This window comes from Sinocyclocheilus grahami, unplaced genomic scaffold, assembly GCF_001515645.1.
Source record: "Sinocyclocheilus grahami isolate Dianchi unplaced genomic scaffold, SAMN03320097.WGS_v1.1 scaffold685.1, whole genome shotgun sequence".
In the NCBI taxonomy this organism is placed as follows: Eukaryota; Metazoa; Chordata; class Actinopteri; order Cypriniformes; family Cyprinidae; genus Sinocyclocheilus; species Sinocyclocheilus grahami.
The window spans coordinates 419,342-432,950 of record NW_015505864.1 but is presented as its reverse complement, the minus strand read 5'-3'; the positions used below and the strand labels follow the sequence as shown (position 1 = coordinate 432,950).

At 41.7% G+C, this 13,609-nt stretch overlaps 2 protein-coding genes across 3 annotated transcripts in view; both read left to right on the top strand.

The window, feature by feature from the left end:
• The window catches only part of LOC107559441 (zinc finger protein 609-like), a 65,568-nt gene extending 58,886 nt beyond the window's left edge, over positions 1-6,682 (top strand). Inside the window, exons 5-9 of one of the 2 annotated variants that reach the window (XM_016243269.1) lie at positions 281-2,588; positions 2,758-3,082; positions 4,435-4,788; positions 5,150-5,219; positions 5,788-6,682. In XM_016243269.1, the coding sequence (XP_016098755.1) occupies positions 281-2,588; positions 2,758-3,082; positions 4,435-4,788; positions 5,150-5,219; positions 5,788-5,797 (3,067 nt within the window). In that variant the 3' untranslated portion in view covers positions 5,798-6,682. Of the gene's footprint in view, positions 1-280; positions 2,589-2,757; positions 3,083-4,434; positions 4,789-5,149; positions 5,229-5,787 lie in introns of both variants that reach the window. The other variant, XM_016243270.1, reaches the window with a different exon arrangement.
• A 3,923-nt stretch (positions 6,683-10,605) lies between these two features.
• LOC107559432 (GRAM domain-containing protein 2-like) overlaps positions 10,606-13,609 on the top strand; it is a 23,828-nt gene continuing 20,824 nt past the window's right edge. The window contains exon 1 of the mRNA XM_016243254.1: positions 10,606-10,782. Coding sequence (XP_016098740.1) covers positions 10,739-10,782 — 44 coding nt within the window. The 5' untranslated portion in view covers positions 10,606-10,738. The remainder of the gene's footprint in view (positions 10,783-13,609) is intronic.

Genomic DNA, 13,609 nt, shown 5'->3' with positions numbered 1-13,609 from the left:
ACACTTAAAAACATACACATCGCCCAGCCTATCAGGTGATAAGAATAGAATCCCACCTCTGGCTGTATGCAAGAATCTAAATAGTATGAGTTTAATTTAACAGTTTGAATATTCAAATATTTTTTTTTTAGATGTCTCAGTCATTTGGAATTACTTTTATATTATTAAAAGCTTATCTTTTTAGACACTTGACAGCCTTTAATATAATCAATATCATACTGCCAAATTATTATTATTAAGGTAATTGTGAAAACCTTGAAAATCTTTATTTTTCTTTAAGGTTCTGCGAGTCTCCCACAAGTGACCTAGAAATGAGAAATGGACGTGGCCGTGGTAAAAGAATGCGACCCAATAGTAACACCCCAGTCAACGAGAACAGCAACTCGTCTGATAGTAAGGGCTGCAACAACAGCAAAACCAGAGCAAATTCCAATAGCAAGGGTCGGCGCGGAAGCCAAAACTCCTCTGAGCACAGGACTCCACCCAATAGCAACACAGAGGACATAAAAGCCAGTCCCTCCTCATCTAGTAAGCGCAAGAACAAGCCTGCTTCAGACATGGAGCCCAACTCTAGCTCTGAGGATTCTAAAGGCAACAAGCGTATGCGCACAAATTCACATGGTGGAATGACCTCCTCTGCACTCCCAATTCCTATTATCAAAACTGAGTCTCTTCCTCCTCCTTTAGACCGAACCTGTCCCTCACCTGTACTGATTGACTGCCCGCATCCCAATTGCAACAAGAAGTACAAGCACATCAATGGCCTGAAGTACCATCAGGCTCGTGCTCATAATGATGATGATATTAAGTTGGACATTGACGGGGACAGCGAATATGGGGAAGAATCCTCTCTCCACCCAGAGCCAGGAAGTTGCAATGGAGCTTCGATTACACAAAAAGGCTCTCTCTCCCCAGCACGTTCTGTCACACCAAAAGGAAGAGGTTTTGATGTTCAGAGTCCATCCCCTTCTCCTGGAAAGTTTGGCTCCAAGTCAAAGAAGAAGAATGGTGATGCTGAAGCAGATGTTTGTGGCACACCTATGGAGGGTTGTGAGGACGGGCCTTGCGTCACTGCTGATGAGGCTAGCAATGACGGCATGGACGACAGGAAGTCCAAAAAGCCAAGCAGCAATGTCAAGTCTGACAAGCTGTCCCAGAAGAACATGAAGTCTTCCAGACCCATGGCTCCATCCCTCCCTTCTCCGCAGATGTACTCTTTGCAGCCAACATCATTTAGTGGCGGAAGCCCCAACCATCCTCCAGGGATGGCCAACATGTTGCAGGGCATCCCCAAGAGTCCCCAGCTAAAAGGCATTCAGTCTAAGTTGGGTGTAACTGGGGACTTGTCGCCAATTAATCCAGCTTTGAGCAGCTCCAAGGACAAAAAGAAAAAGGACAAGAAAAAGAAAGATTTGGGCAAGGATGCAGACAGTCCCAAGCTCACAGGAAAGACTGGGAAAACAGAAGAGGGCAAAAGCCCATACTCTGAGTCCTCTGACCCAGGAAGCAGGAGTGAGGGTCATCTCAATGGCTCCTCAGACCCTCATCAAAGCCGCCTTGCTAGCATGAAGGCAGAGGCGGATAAGATATACAGCTTCACAGATAATGCTCCCAGTCCATCCATCGGGGTGGCCAGTCGTGTGGATAGCAGCGGACAGCCTCTCACTCCCCTTCACGCCGTCACCCAGAATGGGGCCGATAGCTCCTCGGTAAAGACAAACAGCCCTGCATACTCTGACATATCTGATGCCGGGGAAGATGGTGAAGGCAAAATGGAAGGGGTCAAAGGTAAAGCGGAAGATCAGTCAGGCAAGGACGGTGCAAAGAAGGCCCTATTTCCCTCTCAGGCATCCTCTAAGGAATCTGCGTATTATGCTGGCTATGACAACTACTACTCCCCTAGTTACACCCACTCTAGCCCTAGTGGTGCCACTGCTGGTGGGCCTCTGCCGGAAGGGCAAGCTCTGAAACTGAAGAAGGAAGATGAGCAAGCATCGCCCGAGGAGAAGACGAAGTTTGACGTGCAGGATGAGCGCAAAGCTGAGGTCGCTTCAAGTCAGCCACACCAGCAGCAAGCCTCTGTCATTCAGCAGCGCTCCAATATGTACATGCAGCCACTCTACTACAACCAATACTACGTTCCCCCATATGGATACCCAGATCAGGTTTATCACAACCACCTCATGAACACTAATCCAACCTACAGGCAGCAGTATGAGGAAAGGCAAAGACTCATGTCTGAGCAGCACAGGTCTGCTGAGAAAAAGCCTGATTCAGGTGTAAAGGACAGGGAGGCCTCTCTGAAGGAGGACTGGAAACAGAAGGGCCCTGTTCCTCCTGGCCTAACAAAAGCCCCCAGCCTTTCAGACCTGGGAAAGCCACAGGCCCCTGGCAAACAGAGAGACACTTCCTCCGAACCTGCCAAGTCAGTCATCATCCCTAAAGGGGAGGAGACCAAGCTGCAGCCACAGCAGGCTGAGGGGCTTAAAATGAAGCTCAGTGAAGCTGGCCATCATGGAAAGGATGACTCAAAGGCAAGTGTGGAGTCTGCCAGGCTGGGTATGGAGCAAGCCATGTGGTACAGACAGGTGAGGCAAACATGTGATTCTTGAACTAAACTACTGCACAGTTCGCAAGCTAGAGGGATAATTCACCCAAAAATGAAAATTTAGTCGAAAAAATAGATTTCATGAGGGTGAGCTAATTTATTGCCTTGCAAAACCTTAACTTTAACGCCTTTCTGTTTTCTGTTTTCAGTATCCTGACAGTCAGAGACCGCCAGATGAGGACCGAGACCGGGAGCGAGACAGAAAAGGCAAAGATGACAGGCCAAGGCTGAAAGACAGCAGCTCCAAAGAAAATAGTAAAGATGTAACTGATGGTTTGTGTCCTCCCAGCTCTGAGGACCAGCGAAGCGGTGGGAAAGATTCCCGGCCCAATGCTCACATAGCTTTCAGCTCCCCCTTAGCACAGCACCAACCCTACCTGCATTACATGCATGGATATCCTTTTGGGCAAAGCTACGATCCCAGCCATCCTGGATACAGAGGCATGTCCTCTGTCATGATGCAGAACTACCCAGGTTAGACAAATAATCACATCTGAGTGGTGATGTTCATATAATATTATTAGCATATTATTCTAAAAATACAATACATACAATTCTAGAAAGTGCCTACTTACTAGTAAACTTTGTTGCGCAACAATTGGTTTGCACGGATTGGCCAACAACATGCTCTGTGCAAGTTACATAAAGGATTACATCTTATATTGCATTATTGTTACTTTCAAATATTGCTGCTTGTTAATCTAGTATTACTCAGGTAACTAGCTATAGACATATAGATGTCGACAGTTTAAAGGTGGGGTAAGCGATTTCTGGTAGCCAATGTTGACATTTGAAATCACCAAAACAATCACGCCCCTACCCCAAAAGGGTCTCGCCCCTGTTTTGATAGCTCCGCCCCACACATACGTACACAACCCAGGCAACGATTAGTTCTGTGAAACAAAGCAATACCAATGTTACACCGTTTTTACACCGGACGCGAGTGGCGCGGCGCGACAAAATACTATGGAACTTATTATAATCAGTGTTGCTGTCTACACCATAGATATATATACATATCTATGGTCTACACTGGATGGGGTGCGGCACAACACAACAAATCCCCGACAGAAAACTGCTGCTGCTGTTCCATTCACAAATTTCAAATGATTTTCAACGGTCGCTTTGTCGCATCCAGTGTACTAGACAGACTTTAGCTGTTGAGGCGCAGACACGGTGTTACTCACCTATCGAGACGAAACAAAGCAACCTCGGCATCTGATCGCAGGCCTTCCGCTCTTTGAGTTCTCTCCAGTGCTGGAAAGCTGATCCGATATTTACACGGGTCCTACTTCTTGCCTTATTGCCTTAAGCCTTCTTTTGTTCCGCAGACGTTTTCCTCTTTTGTTTTTTATCCGCCATCTCTATCTTTCTGTTGCTCGGCTCGCTAATGTCCGTCCTGTGCACTGAACGCTCTCTCCTCCACATCATGAGTAGATACGCCCCTTACTGCTGATTGGCTACAAGTTTGTTTTGCTAGTCTGCCCGAATCAGTTTTCTAAAGTGTTTTTGAAAAAGTGCTTACCCCACCTTTAACTAGCTCTGCAAGAATGTCCTCTTTTTGTTGACTGAAAAACAAAACTGGCCACTAATGATGATAGTGCCCCTTGTGGCAACACTGAAAATGCAACACATACTTTTGCTGCTTTGTTAATTGCGTTTTGATGCATTTTGGAACACAATGACGTGTAAAATCGAGCTTGTGTAGCTAGAAGTGTTGGCATTCATGTACTTGCATAAAGCATGTTTTGAGCCTTAATGTGCGTAAAAAGTGCATAATAGCACTCCTTTAAAGTAGAAAAACAGTATGGTCTTCTAATCTTTAGGGTCCTATCTGCCAGTGGGATACCCTTTCTCCCCTTACGGCAGTAAAATGGGCAGTGGAGAGGAAGGAGAAAAATCTCGCTCCAGCCCCACAGTCAGCATCAAGTCGGCTTCAGAATCTAAAGCCTTGGACATACTACACCAACACGCCAACCAGTACAAGAGCAAATCACCCACTGTTGCCGACAAGCCTTCCCATGAAAGGGAGCGAGGAGGAGGCGACCGAGAACGGGAAAGAGAGAGGGAGAGAGAAATAGATAGACCGCGTTCATCATCTTCCCAACGCATAATGCCATCCCATCACCACCTAGGCTATCCTCTTGTAGCTGGGCAGTACGATCTGTCTTATGCCACAGGTCAGCAGTCTAGTGCTCTTACACATTAACCTGCACAGGATGTCATATTTAATCCCAAAATTTTGACAGAAATTAGAGAACATTACATTAAACGTTTATTTTATAATTATACAGTAATATATTGTGCATTATTACATTATCTTAATATTGACATTATTATGCATTATTTTCTGTATTACACTAATGAGAATTAGATTTTTTTAAAGATTGTTTTGGGGGGTATAATGTGAACCAGGCATCTCTTAATGAGATTTCAAATGCCTCATCTGATGTGTTTAGGGAAAATATATATATATATTGCTGCTATAAATCTGTGCCAATTCCACAAAGAAAATCTTTACTGGATGTTCCTTAATTGCAGGCCTTTCATCGTCAGCGATTGTTGCCAGTCAGCAAGCCTCAGCCCCTTCCCTGTACCCACCAGCACGGAGGTGAGAATGGTAAGAGAAAACAAAGATCAAGGAAAGGAGATTTGGATTGTGGCCAAACAGAGAGTGAATCACATAAATCGCAGTGAAAGATGGCCACTGTAGTTGCAAGTGTATCCCCATTTCTGCTTTCATAAAGAGTAATGTAAAAGCTTTTTTTGATACACAAGCTTACAAAGAGGTGCTTTATAATTGTTCCACTTGCTTTGAGGCCCTTCTCTCTAAAGGTTTTGTAGACTGCCATCTGTTTTAGAGCATTATGATTATTTAAGGCCCCTTAGATTGAGACTACTAGTGCTTTTAGGACAGCAACATCGCTTCAGAAGCCTATAGTGATCTCTGGTGGAGAAACTTGTAATAACATCAGGAAGATAATAATAACAATACAGATTTTTTATTTATTATATTATATAAATTTTTTTCTTAGTTTATGTATATGTTCATATTTAAAGTATAAGACTATATTTACATTTATAATAGTTTTATTTAAAATAACTAAATAACGAAATCAGAGATTGACCATATTCTTTATTCTAACCAGTGTGTTCTTGTGTTTTCTTTCTTTCTTTAGGGAAACCTGATTGTCTCGCCCTTCTTTACAAATAATCATGTGACTGGATCACATGGGGAAGTATATGGAGCTCATTTAGGCATCAGTTGAATGGTGTTTCTATATTTTTAGTTTTTCTGCCGGAATGTGTGGCAGATTGATGTTCTCCTAGTATCTGTACCTTGTACCCCACTACAGACGGTGAGACCAGGTTCAAAGCCATCCTGCCCTACTCAAAGCCCAGCTGGCCACTGAACTGTGCCTGTGAACTGGTGAGGGATGATTGAAAAGCAAGGACTGTTCATTCCACTCACATGATACAGGCTGTGGCCGGACAAGAGGCAAGGGCTCAAGGGGACATAAGAACACAAGAACTGAAAATAGTTTTATCACACTGAGATAACTAAAGTTGTTTCCCTTTTTTTATTTTAGTTGGTATCCTCACTGAAAATAAAAATCAGTTTGACCCACGGTTTTTAAATTGTTGTTCTCTAGATACCACCAGTGAAAGCTGCAGATATTATCTAGCATTGTCTCATAACTCTGTCTTTCTGCCAGTGGTTCCTAAACGGTTCCCATCGCCAAATGCCTCAAGACTGCTCTCTTTTTTCCTCACGATTTTTTTTCTTTTTTCCATTTCTCTCTTTTCTGTCATCAGAATGGTTCCATGTAAAGAGCATGACATCAATTTTTATTTTATTATTACGTTTTTTCAAAAAAATGTTCAACTGTACTATGGTCTGGTAACATCATGCTGTTTTTTAGCATTACCATCCAGCCTCTCGTGGACTAGCAAATCCAGGAAAGTGTTTAAGACGCATGACCGCCCTCACACAACTGCTTTCAGCGAGACGTTTCACTTCCAGATTCATTTGCGACATATCTCAGCGAGCACTGTTCCATTACAGACTTTCAATAGAACCTCAATGGCCGAGGTTCGTTTACTCCTGTGGCCGGACAAGAGGCAAGGGCTCAAGGGGACATAAGAACACAAGAACTGAAAATAGTTTTATCACACTGAGATAACTAAAGTTGTTTCCCTTTTTTTATTTTAGTTGGTATCCTCACTGAAAATAAAAATCAGTTTGACCCACGGTTTTTAAATTGTTGTTCTCTAGATACCACCAGTGAAAGCTGCAGATATTATCTAGCATTGTCTCATAACTCTGTCTTTCTGCCAGTGGTTCCTAAACGGTTCCCATCGCCAAATGCCTCAAGACTGCTCTCTTTTTTCCTCACGATTTTTTTTCTTTTTTCCATTTCTCTCTTTTCTGTCATCAGAATGGTTCCATGTAAAGAGCATGACATCAATTTTTATTTTATTACGTTTTTTCAAAAAATATTTCAACTGTACTATGGTCTGGTAACATCATGCTGTTTTTTAGCATTACCATCCAGCCTCTCGTGGACTAGCAAATCCAGGAAAGTGTTTAAGACGCATGACCGCCCTCACACAACTGCTTTCAGCGAGACGTTTCACTTCCAGATTCATTTGCGACATATCTCAGCGAGCACTGTTCCATTACAGACTTTCAATAGAACATCAATGGCCGAGGTTCGTTTACTCCAGGGAATTCTCTTCGATTCCACTTGGTTATCCTTCAACTTGAATCCGAATATCCTCGTTCCCGTCTTGGCTACCTTACCTCATCGCGAACAGAATTTCCGATTTATCGCTATGGTTCTTAAAAAATGGATGTTTGTTAATGTGACCGGTATAGTAAGTTCTTTTAGAGAGGCGCTTATGTGCTGGCCGTTTTGCTGCAGCGTTATGGGGTGTGTGACACCAGAGGCCCAGTAGTTTTGTTCTAATTGTTCTGAAGTTCTTGCATGGGGCTGCTCTATCCCTCTAACACTTATTGTGGAAGTGTTGTGGTAACTCCAGCGTGTTTTATGAAACCAAGTGAGCGTTTGACCCAAACATGCTTTCATAGCCCATCATGCTCTATGTATTTCATGTGTCGTCCAGCATGGTGTACTATAGCACTAGAAATGTGACTTTAAACAGCGTCTCCTCAGGCAAAGCAAACTTTGGTTTTGCACCAAACGCTGTCGATATTCTTGGTTGCACACACTATGTGATGTCTGTATATGATGTACAGAGGAACTGTTTTAAAATGCAATCAAGAAACCATCTGATTACTTTGTTTTGATATCTGTCGCTAGGGTGTGTTTTTCTTTTCCTCTTCGATGTTATCCTCTGCTTTATCTTCCATAGCTTTGTATTGGCTTGCCGTCACAATGCTTGCTGGTTTTTTAACATTCACTAGGTCCATGAAACTCTTAAATGAGGCTTGGGAGTCTCTCAATCCAAAATCTCAATTAGACGCAGCTCTCGGTGGATCTCGGGCGGTTTCCTGATCGTTTGCTGCTGATTTTGGGTTATATTTTCACACGAAGTGATTCGAGCAGGTCGATTTTAACAGGCTCTGTTGGAATGAGAGACGAAAGACAGGTGTTCGGAGGATTACATTGGCTCTCATTTGTAAAGTCACAATTAAAAAAACAACAACAGCAGTGAAGCACCATGGTGCACTGAATACTGAGAGAAATGGGCTTTAAGTTACACACCCAATATATTCATCAATATGTTATTTGATATTAGGTACATTGGGATGTTTGAGCCGCACAGAACAACTTTATGAATTGTCAAGAGTTTGGAATTTTTTTATCTCATGGTTTTTGGCAGTTAAGAAAAATTGTCAGTGCTAGTTTCAAATGGTGCTCAGTTGACATGCTGTGATTTGTTGGAAAGAGGATGCAGTGCACTATTGCATGCTTTGCGTCATTTACACGATGAACTACCACCTCTTTCCTGTTGAGCTTCATCCCAAGTCTCAAAAGACAATTTATCACCAAGTATCAGGCCCCGGTACTGAAAGAATGTTTACATTTTTTTAATGGCTTTGTTTGGATTTTTTATTTTTTTTTGGCTGCATCACCCAATTCCTCCTGTTCTTTCTTGGACTTTCTCTTATGTAAAGTGTACATTACCACGTTTCTTTTTTATACAATACTGTAACTTGCCTTTGTACATTTAGGCAAAAAAAATAAATCTTTTTATGAGACAATCACATCTGTCCTTGCGTGGCTCTCTTCTGTTTTATAATCATTGAAATATCTTTTCATTTTACGTTTTAATAAAGGTTTTTGTTATCTTATCATTTTATGTTTTGCATAAGGCCTTTTTCCAGGTAAATTATCATATTGAATGAACACTGTTAAGATCCAGTTACCACTAGAGGACACCCACTTCCACTGTATCAATGTTTTTTGTCTTTTTAAATACATTATTTCCTGTTTCCTATTCATTTCTCCTATATAAATCTTAATGATTTTCCTCAATTGTTCATGGATGCTGGATAATGGTTTTTAAAAAGCATTTTATAGAGGTTATGCAATGAAGGTTAGTCAATGAAACACTAGAAAATTGTATATGCACTGCAGAATTGTCATCCACTTTATTATTTTCCATGAAATATGCAGGCCTTTTTTGCTCAGTTGCTGGAAATATTGCAAAAGCCTCACCATTAAATATCTTGGATGCATGAAATTCCAAATCCCTAGCATTTTAATTTACTTTCTCTAATGCTGTTAGACTGTCATATGACAACAATGAAATGTCTGAAAGGGTCATTGTTTTGAATCATCGGAGTATTTGCACAGTAAGAACCATAAAGCCCTTTCAGCTTGTGTAAAGTGCTTTGTCTCTAACAAAAGGTGCTTTTATGTGCAACGTGATGCAGAAGTGGAGATTATGCGGGGATGATTTTGTGGCGTGTAAATGTAAAATCTGATTATCGCTGCTGGGAGAGGGGAGGGAGGCAGGGAGATGCTGAGGCAATGACTTTTCCTCTGATATCCTGCAAGGGCATGGAAGTACACTTTTCTTCTTGCTGCTTAGCAAGTCTGCATTGGACATCTGGGATTTCATGGGATGCACTATATACGCAGCCAGTTCTGAGGCTCCTTCAGCGGAGGGGCCTGAGCCACAGAGACGCCCCCATGGTCACAGCATCAGGATCTGTCGCACCCGTGTCCGGTGAGGCCACAATGCAATGTCTCAAGAGTCTTGTGGTTTTTCAATTAATCTGTTGCTCAGATGCATAATAGTATGTGTACTGGTTGTTGGCCTATAAATGTATCTTTTATTAATGCTGAACTTTAAGCTATTAAAAGCTCAACTGATCTCTGTGTAGTTAGTGTTCATGCTCAAACACATCTGTGTGCTTTATTGCTAACAGTTCTCAAATTTTGTGCATTTTCACTTCGGTTTTGGTCACTTTGAACATTTCAATCTTTACTGTGTACATTTGTTATCTTGGTTTACTCTTAACTTTTATAAAGAATATCTCTTTGGATTTGAGACTTTAGTCTTTGCAACTTTACAGATCTCCTTTATGCACCAAGAGCTTGTAACACTCCAAAGAGAAAGGAAAAACTGAAATCGCATCATATGACCCCTTTGAGATCAAGGTAGAAATATATTTCCAACAACTACTAGCCTAAATGAAATAACCTTGTTTTTAAAATCGTGTTTTCTTTGACAGTAGGCTAAGTTACATGAAACTTTTCAAATACAACCTCTCCTGTGAAATTTTAAACACAAGCCATACAGATTTGCTCGCGCGTGTGCATAGGACATTAACTCTGTGATTATAAGAATTTGTCAGCCCTTGTCGAAAGTGGCTGGACTAGGAAAATGAATGCTTTAACGAGCAAATGGGTATTTATTCAGATTCTTCATCTAGTCAGTCAGTCTGTATAATGTACAGTATGTGTGTGTGTTCATACCGAGCAGTAAATCCAGCGAGAGTTCCTGAAGCTTCCTAATAACAGCACGGGTCTCTAATGCTGCTGCTCTCATAATACATCACACTACATAACGCTCACTATCACACTTATGACCTTTTATGAGCTCGGACTATTATAACACCGGTAATGATGGCTTTTTCTTCACACTGACACCTCTATGGGATACGTCGAGCGAGGGTTTGGATATTTCCTGTCCGTCAGGTACGTGTCAACTAACTTAACGCTGTTTCTCCTCACTATAGCTACTGGCGAACGTAGTGACGTCTTCTGTTTTGAATTCGCAAATATTGTTTTCGCGCGCACAGGCTTGGGTGGCTGTTCACTTATTGGATCGATGCATACGTATTAGTTTGATTTGTGGCGATAATAGCCAAATTATTTGATCATTGTGATTTAATTGTCTGACGATACATTTACATTGTTGAAAAAACAGTATATGCTGGTTAGGTATGTTTTGACGCTGGGATGCTGGTCCTTTGCTGGTTTAAACTGGTCCTTTGCTGGTTTAAACTGGTCCTTTGCTGGTTTAAACTGGTCCTTTGCTGGTTTAAACTGGTCCTTTGCTGGTTTAAACTGGTCCTTTGCTGGTTTAAACTGGTCCTTTGCTGGTTTAAACTGGTCCTTTGCTGGTTTAAACTGGTCCTTTGCTGGTTTAAACTGGTCCTTTGCTGGTTTAAACTGGTCCTTTGCTGGTTTAAACTGGTCCTTTGCTGGTTTAAACTGGTCCTTTGCTGGTTTAAACTGGTCCTTTGCTGGTTTAAACTGGTCCTTTGCTGGTTTAAACTGGTCCTTTGCTGGTTTAAACTGGTCCTTTGCTGGTTTAAACTGGTCCTTTGCTGGTTTAAACTGGTCCTTTGCTGGTTTAAACTGGTCCTTTGCTGGTTTAAACTGGTCCTTTGCTGGTTTAAACTGGTCCTTTGCTGGTTTAAACTGGTCCTTTGCTGGTTTAAACTGGTCCTTTGCTGGTTTAAACTGGTCCTTTGCTGGTTTAAACTGGTCCTTTGCTGGTTTAAACTGGTCCTTTGCTGGTTTAAACTGGTCCTTTGCTGGTTTAAACTGGTCCTTTGCTGGTTTAAACTGGTCCTTTGCTGGTTTAAACTGGTCCTTTGCTGGTTTAAACTGGTCCTTTGCTGGTTTAAACTGGTCCTTTGCTGGTTTAAACTGGTCCTTTGCTGGTTTAAACTGGTCCTTTGCTGGTTTAAACTGGTCCTTTGCTGGTTTAAACTGGTCCTTTGCTGGTTTAAACTGGTCCTTTGCTGGTTTAAACTGGTCCTTTGCTGGTTTAAACTGGTCCTTTGCTGGTTTAAACTGGTCCTTTGCTGGTTTAAACTGGTCCTTTGCTGGTTTAAACTGGTCCTTTGCTGGTTTAAACTGGTCCTTTGCTGGTTTAAACTGGTCCTTTGCTGGTTTAAACTGGTCCTTTGCTGGTTTAAACTGGTCCTTTGCTGGTTTAAACTGGTCCTTTGCTGGTTTAAACTGGTCCTTTGCTGGTTTAAACTGGTCCTTTGCTGCTTTAAGCTGGTCCTTTTGCTGGTTTATGCATGCTGGTCCTTTGCTGGTTTAAGCTGGTCCTTTGCTGGTTTAAACTGGTCCTTTGCTGGTTTATGCTGGTCCTTTGCTGGTTTATGCTTGTCCCTTTTGCTGGTTTATGCTTGTCCCTTTTGCTGGTTTATGCTGGTCATGTGCTGGCAAAGGACCAGCATAAACCAGCAAAAGGACCAGCATAAACCAGCAAAGGACCAGCTTAAACCAGCATCCTAGCGTCAAAACATACCTAACCAGCATATCCTGTTTTTTTCAACAGGGTGCCCCCATTCCACATGAGTAAATTCCTAAGTCTAAGACTCCAAAGTCTGAGCCACGTACAAGCCGTTATAAAATATAGGCTATAGAGTAAAATAAATATCAAAATACTATACACATCTGTGACTGCACACTAATTAAGTTAATTCATTTTAGCTATATTAATGTGTCAAGTTGCTACGTTGCTTGGCAGTCGCAAACCGCACGCGATTTATCGGTCACTCTTATTTTATTTTTTTCTGATTATTATTATTATTATTTTTAAATCATTTGACATTTACTATGTTTATTATGTTACATATGGAATTCGCTCGGAAGCGTTGCATTAGTGATTTTAGAAGTTTAGGCTGCTATCAAATTTATTTAGCCTAATTAGCTTTTACATCACACAAGTTATAATTTAAGCAGATATGTCTCGTCTGCATACACCTAGTCAGTTTTACTATACAAGTAAACACTGGACAGAATTATTTTTATTCTGCAAGTCATTTTAACTAGTCAAAGCATATCCACTCTATACAAACTTTATATAAAGCACTAGCCTATATGTTTATAAATGGAAAGGGCAGTGGAGCAGGCCCGCAGGAGCTAAGACTGAGTTAAGACGGTAATGTAGGTCACTCACAGGGAGACTCCTCTGAGTCTGCTCAATTCTTTACAGTAATATGTCACCATATGAGATATGAGTGTTTCAAGAACTTACTACAATAACCATAGTTGTTTAGTTTTTTTGCCAGAATACCAAAATCAAAAATAAGGTGACACATTTTATGAATATGGTTTTACAGTAGTAACAATAAATGCAGTAACTTGGGTAATTTGGCAGAAAATATGATCACGTGTTTATAAGGGCAGGGGAAGCGAAATGTGTTTGAAGGTGTTCCAGCATTGTCAAAATGAAAGAAAGAGCGGCTGTCCTCATTTTCCCTCAGTTTATCTGTTGACTGTCACTAACAAAAACATCACACAGGTGTCTTCCAAATTGCATGTCCTCACAATACAATGTGGATACAAAAATGGCACAATGCAGTGTGAATGGCTTGCAAAGTATCCATCAGAAAGCTCTGTTGTGTGTCAACTGCCTGGGGTGCAGTTACAGCCTGCAGATGTATATGAGAATGGGCCCATTAGCCTCCTACAGTACAGCTGCCTCTCTGTTATTGCTGTGAACCCCCCCCCCCCCTAGGGCCCCTTTCCAAAAATACACACACCCCCTTCCCCCCAC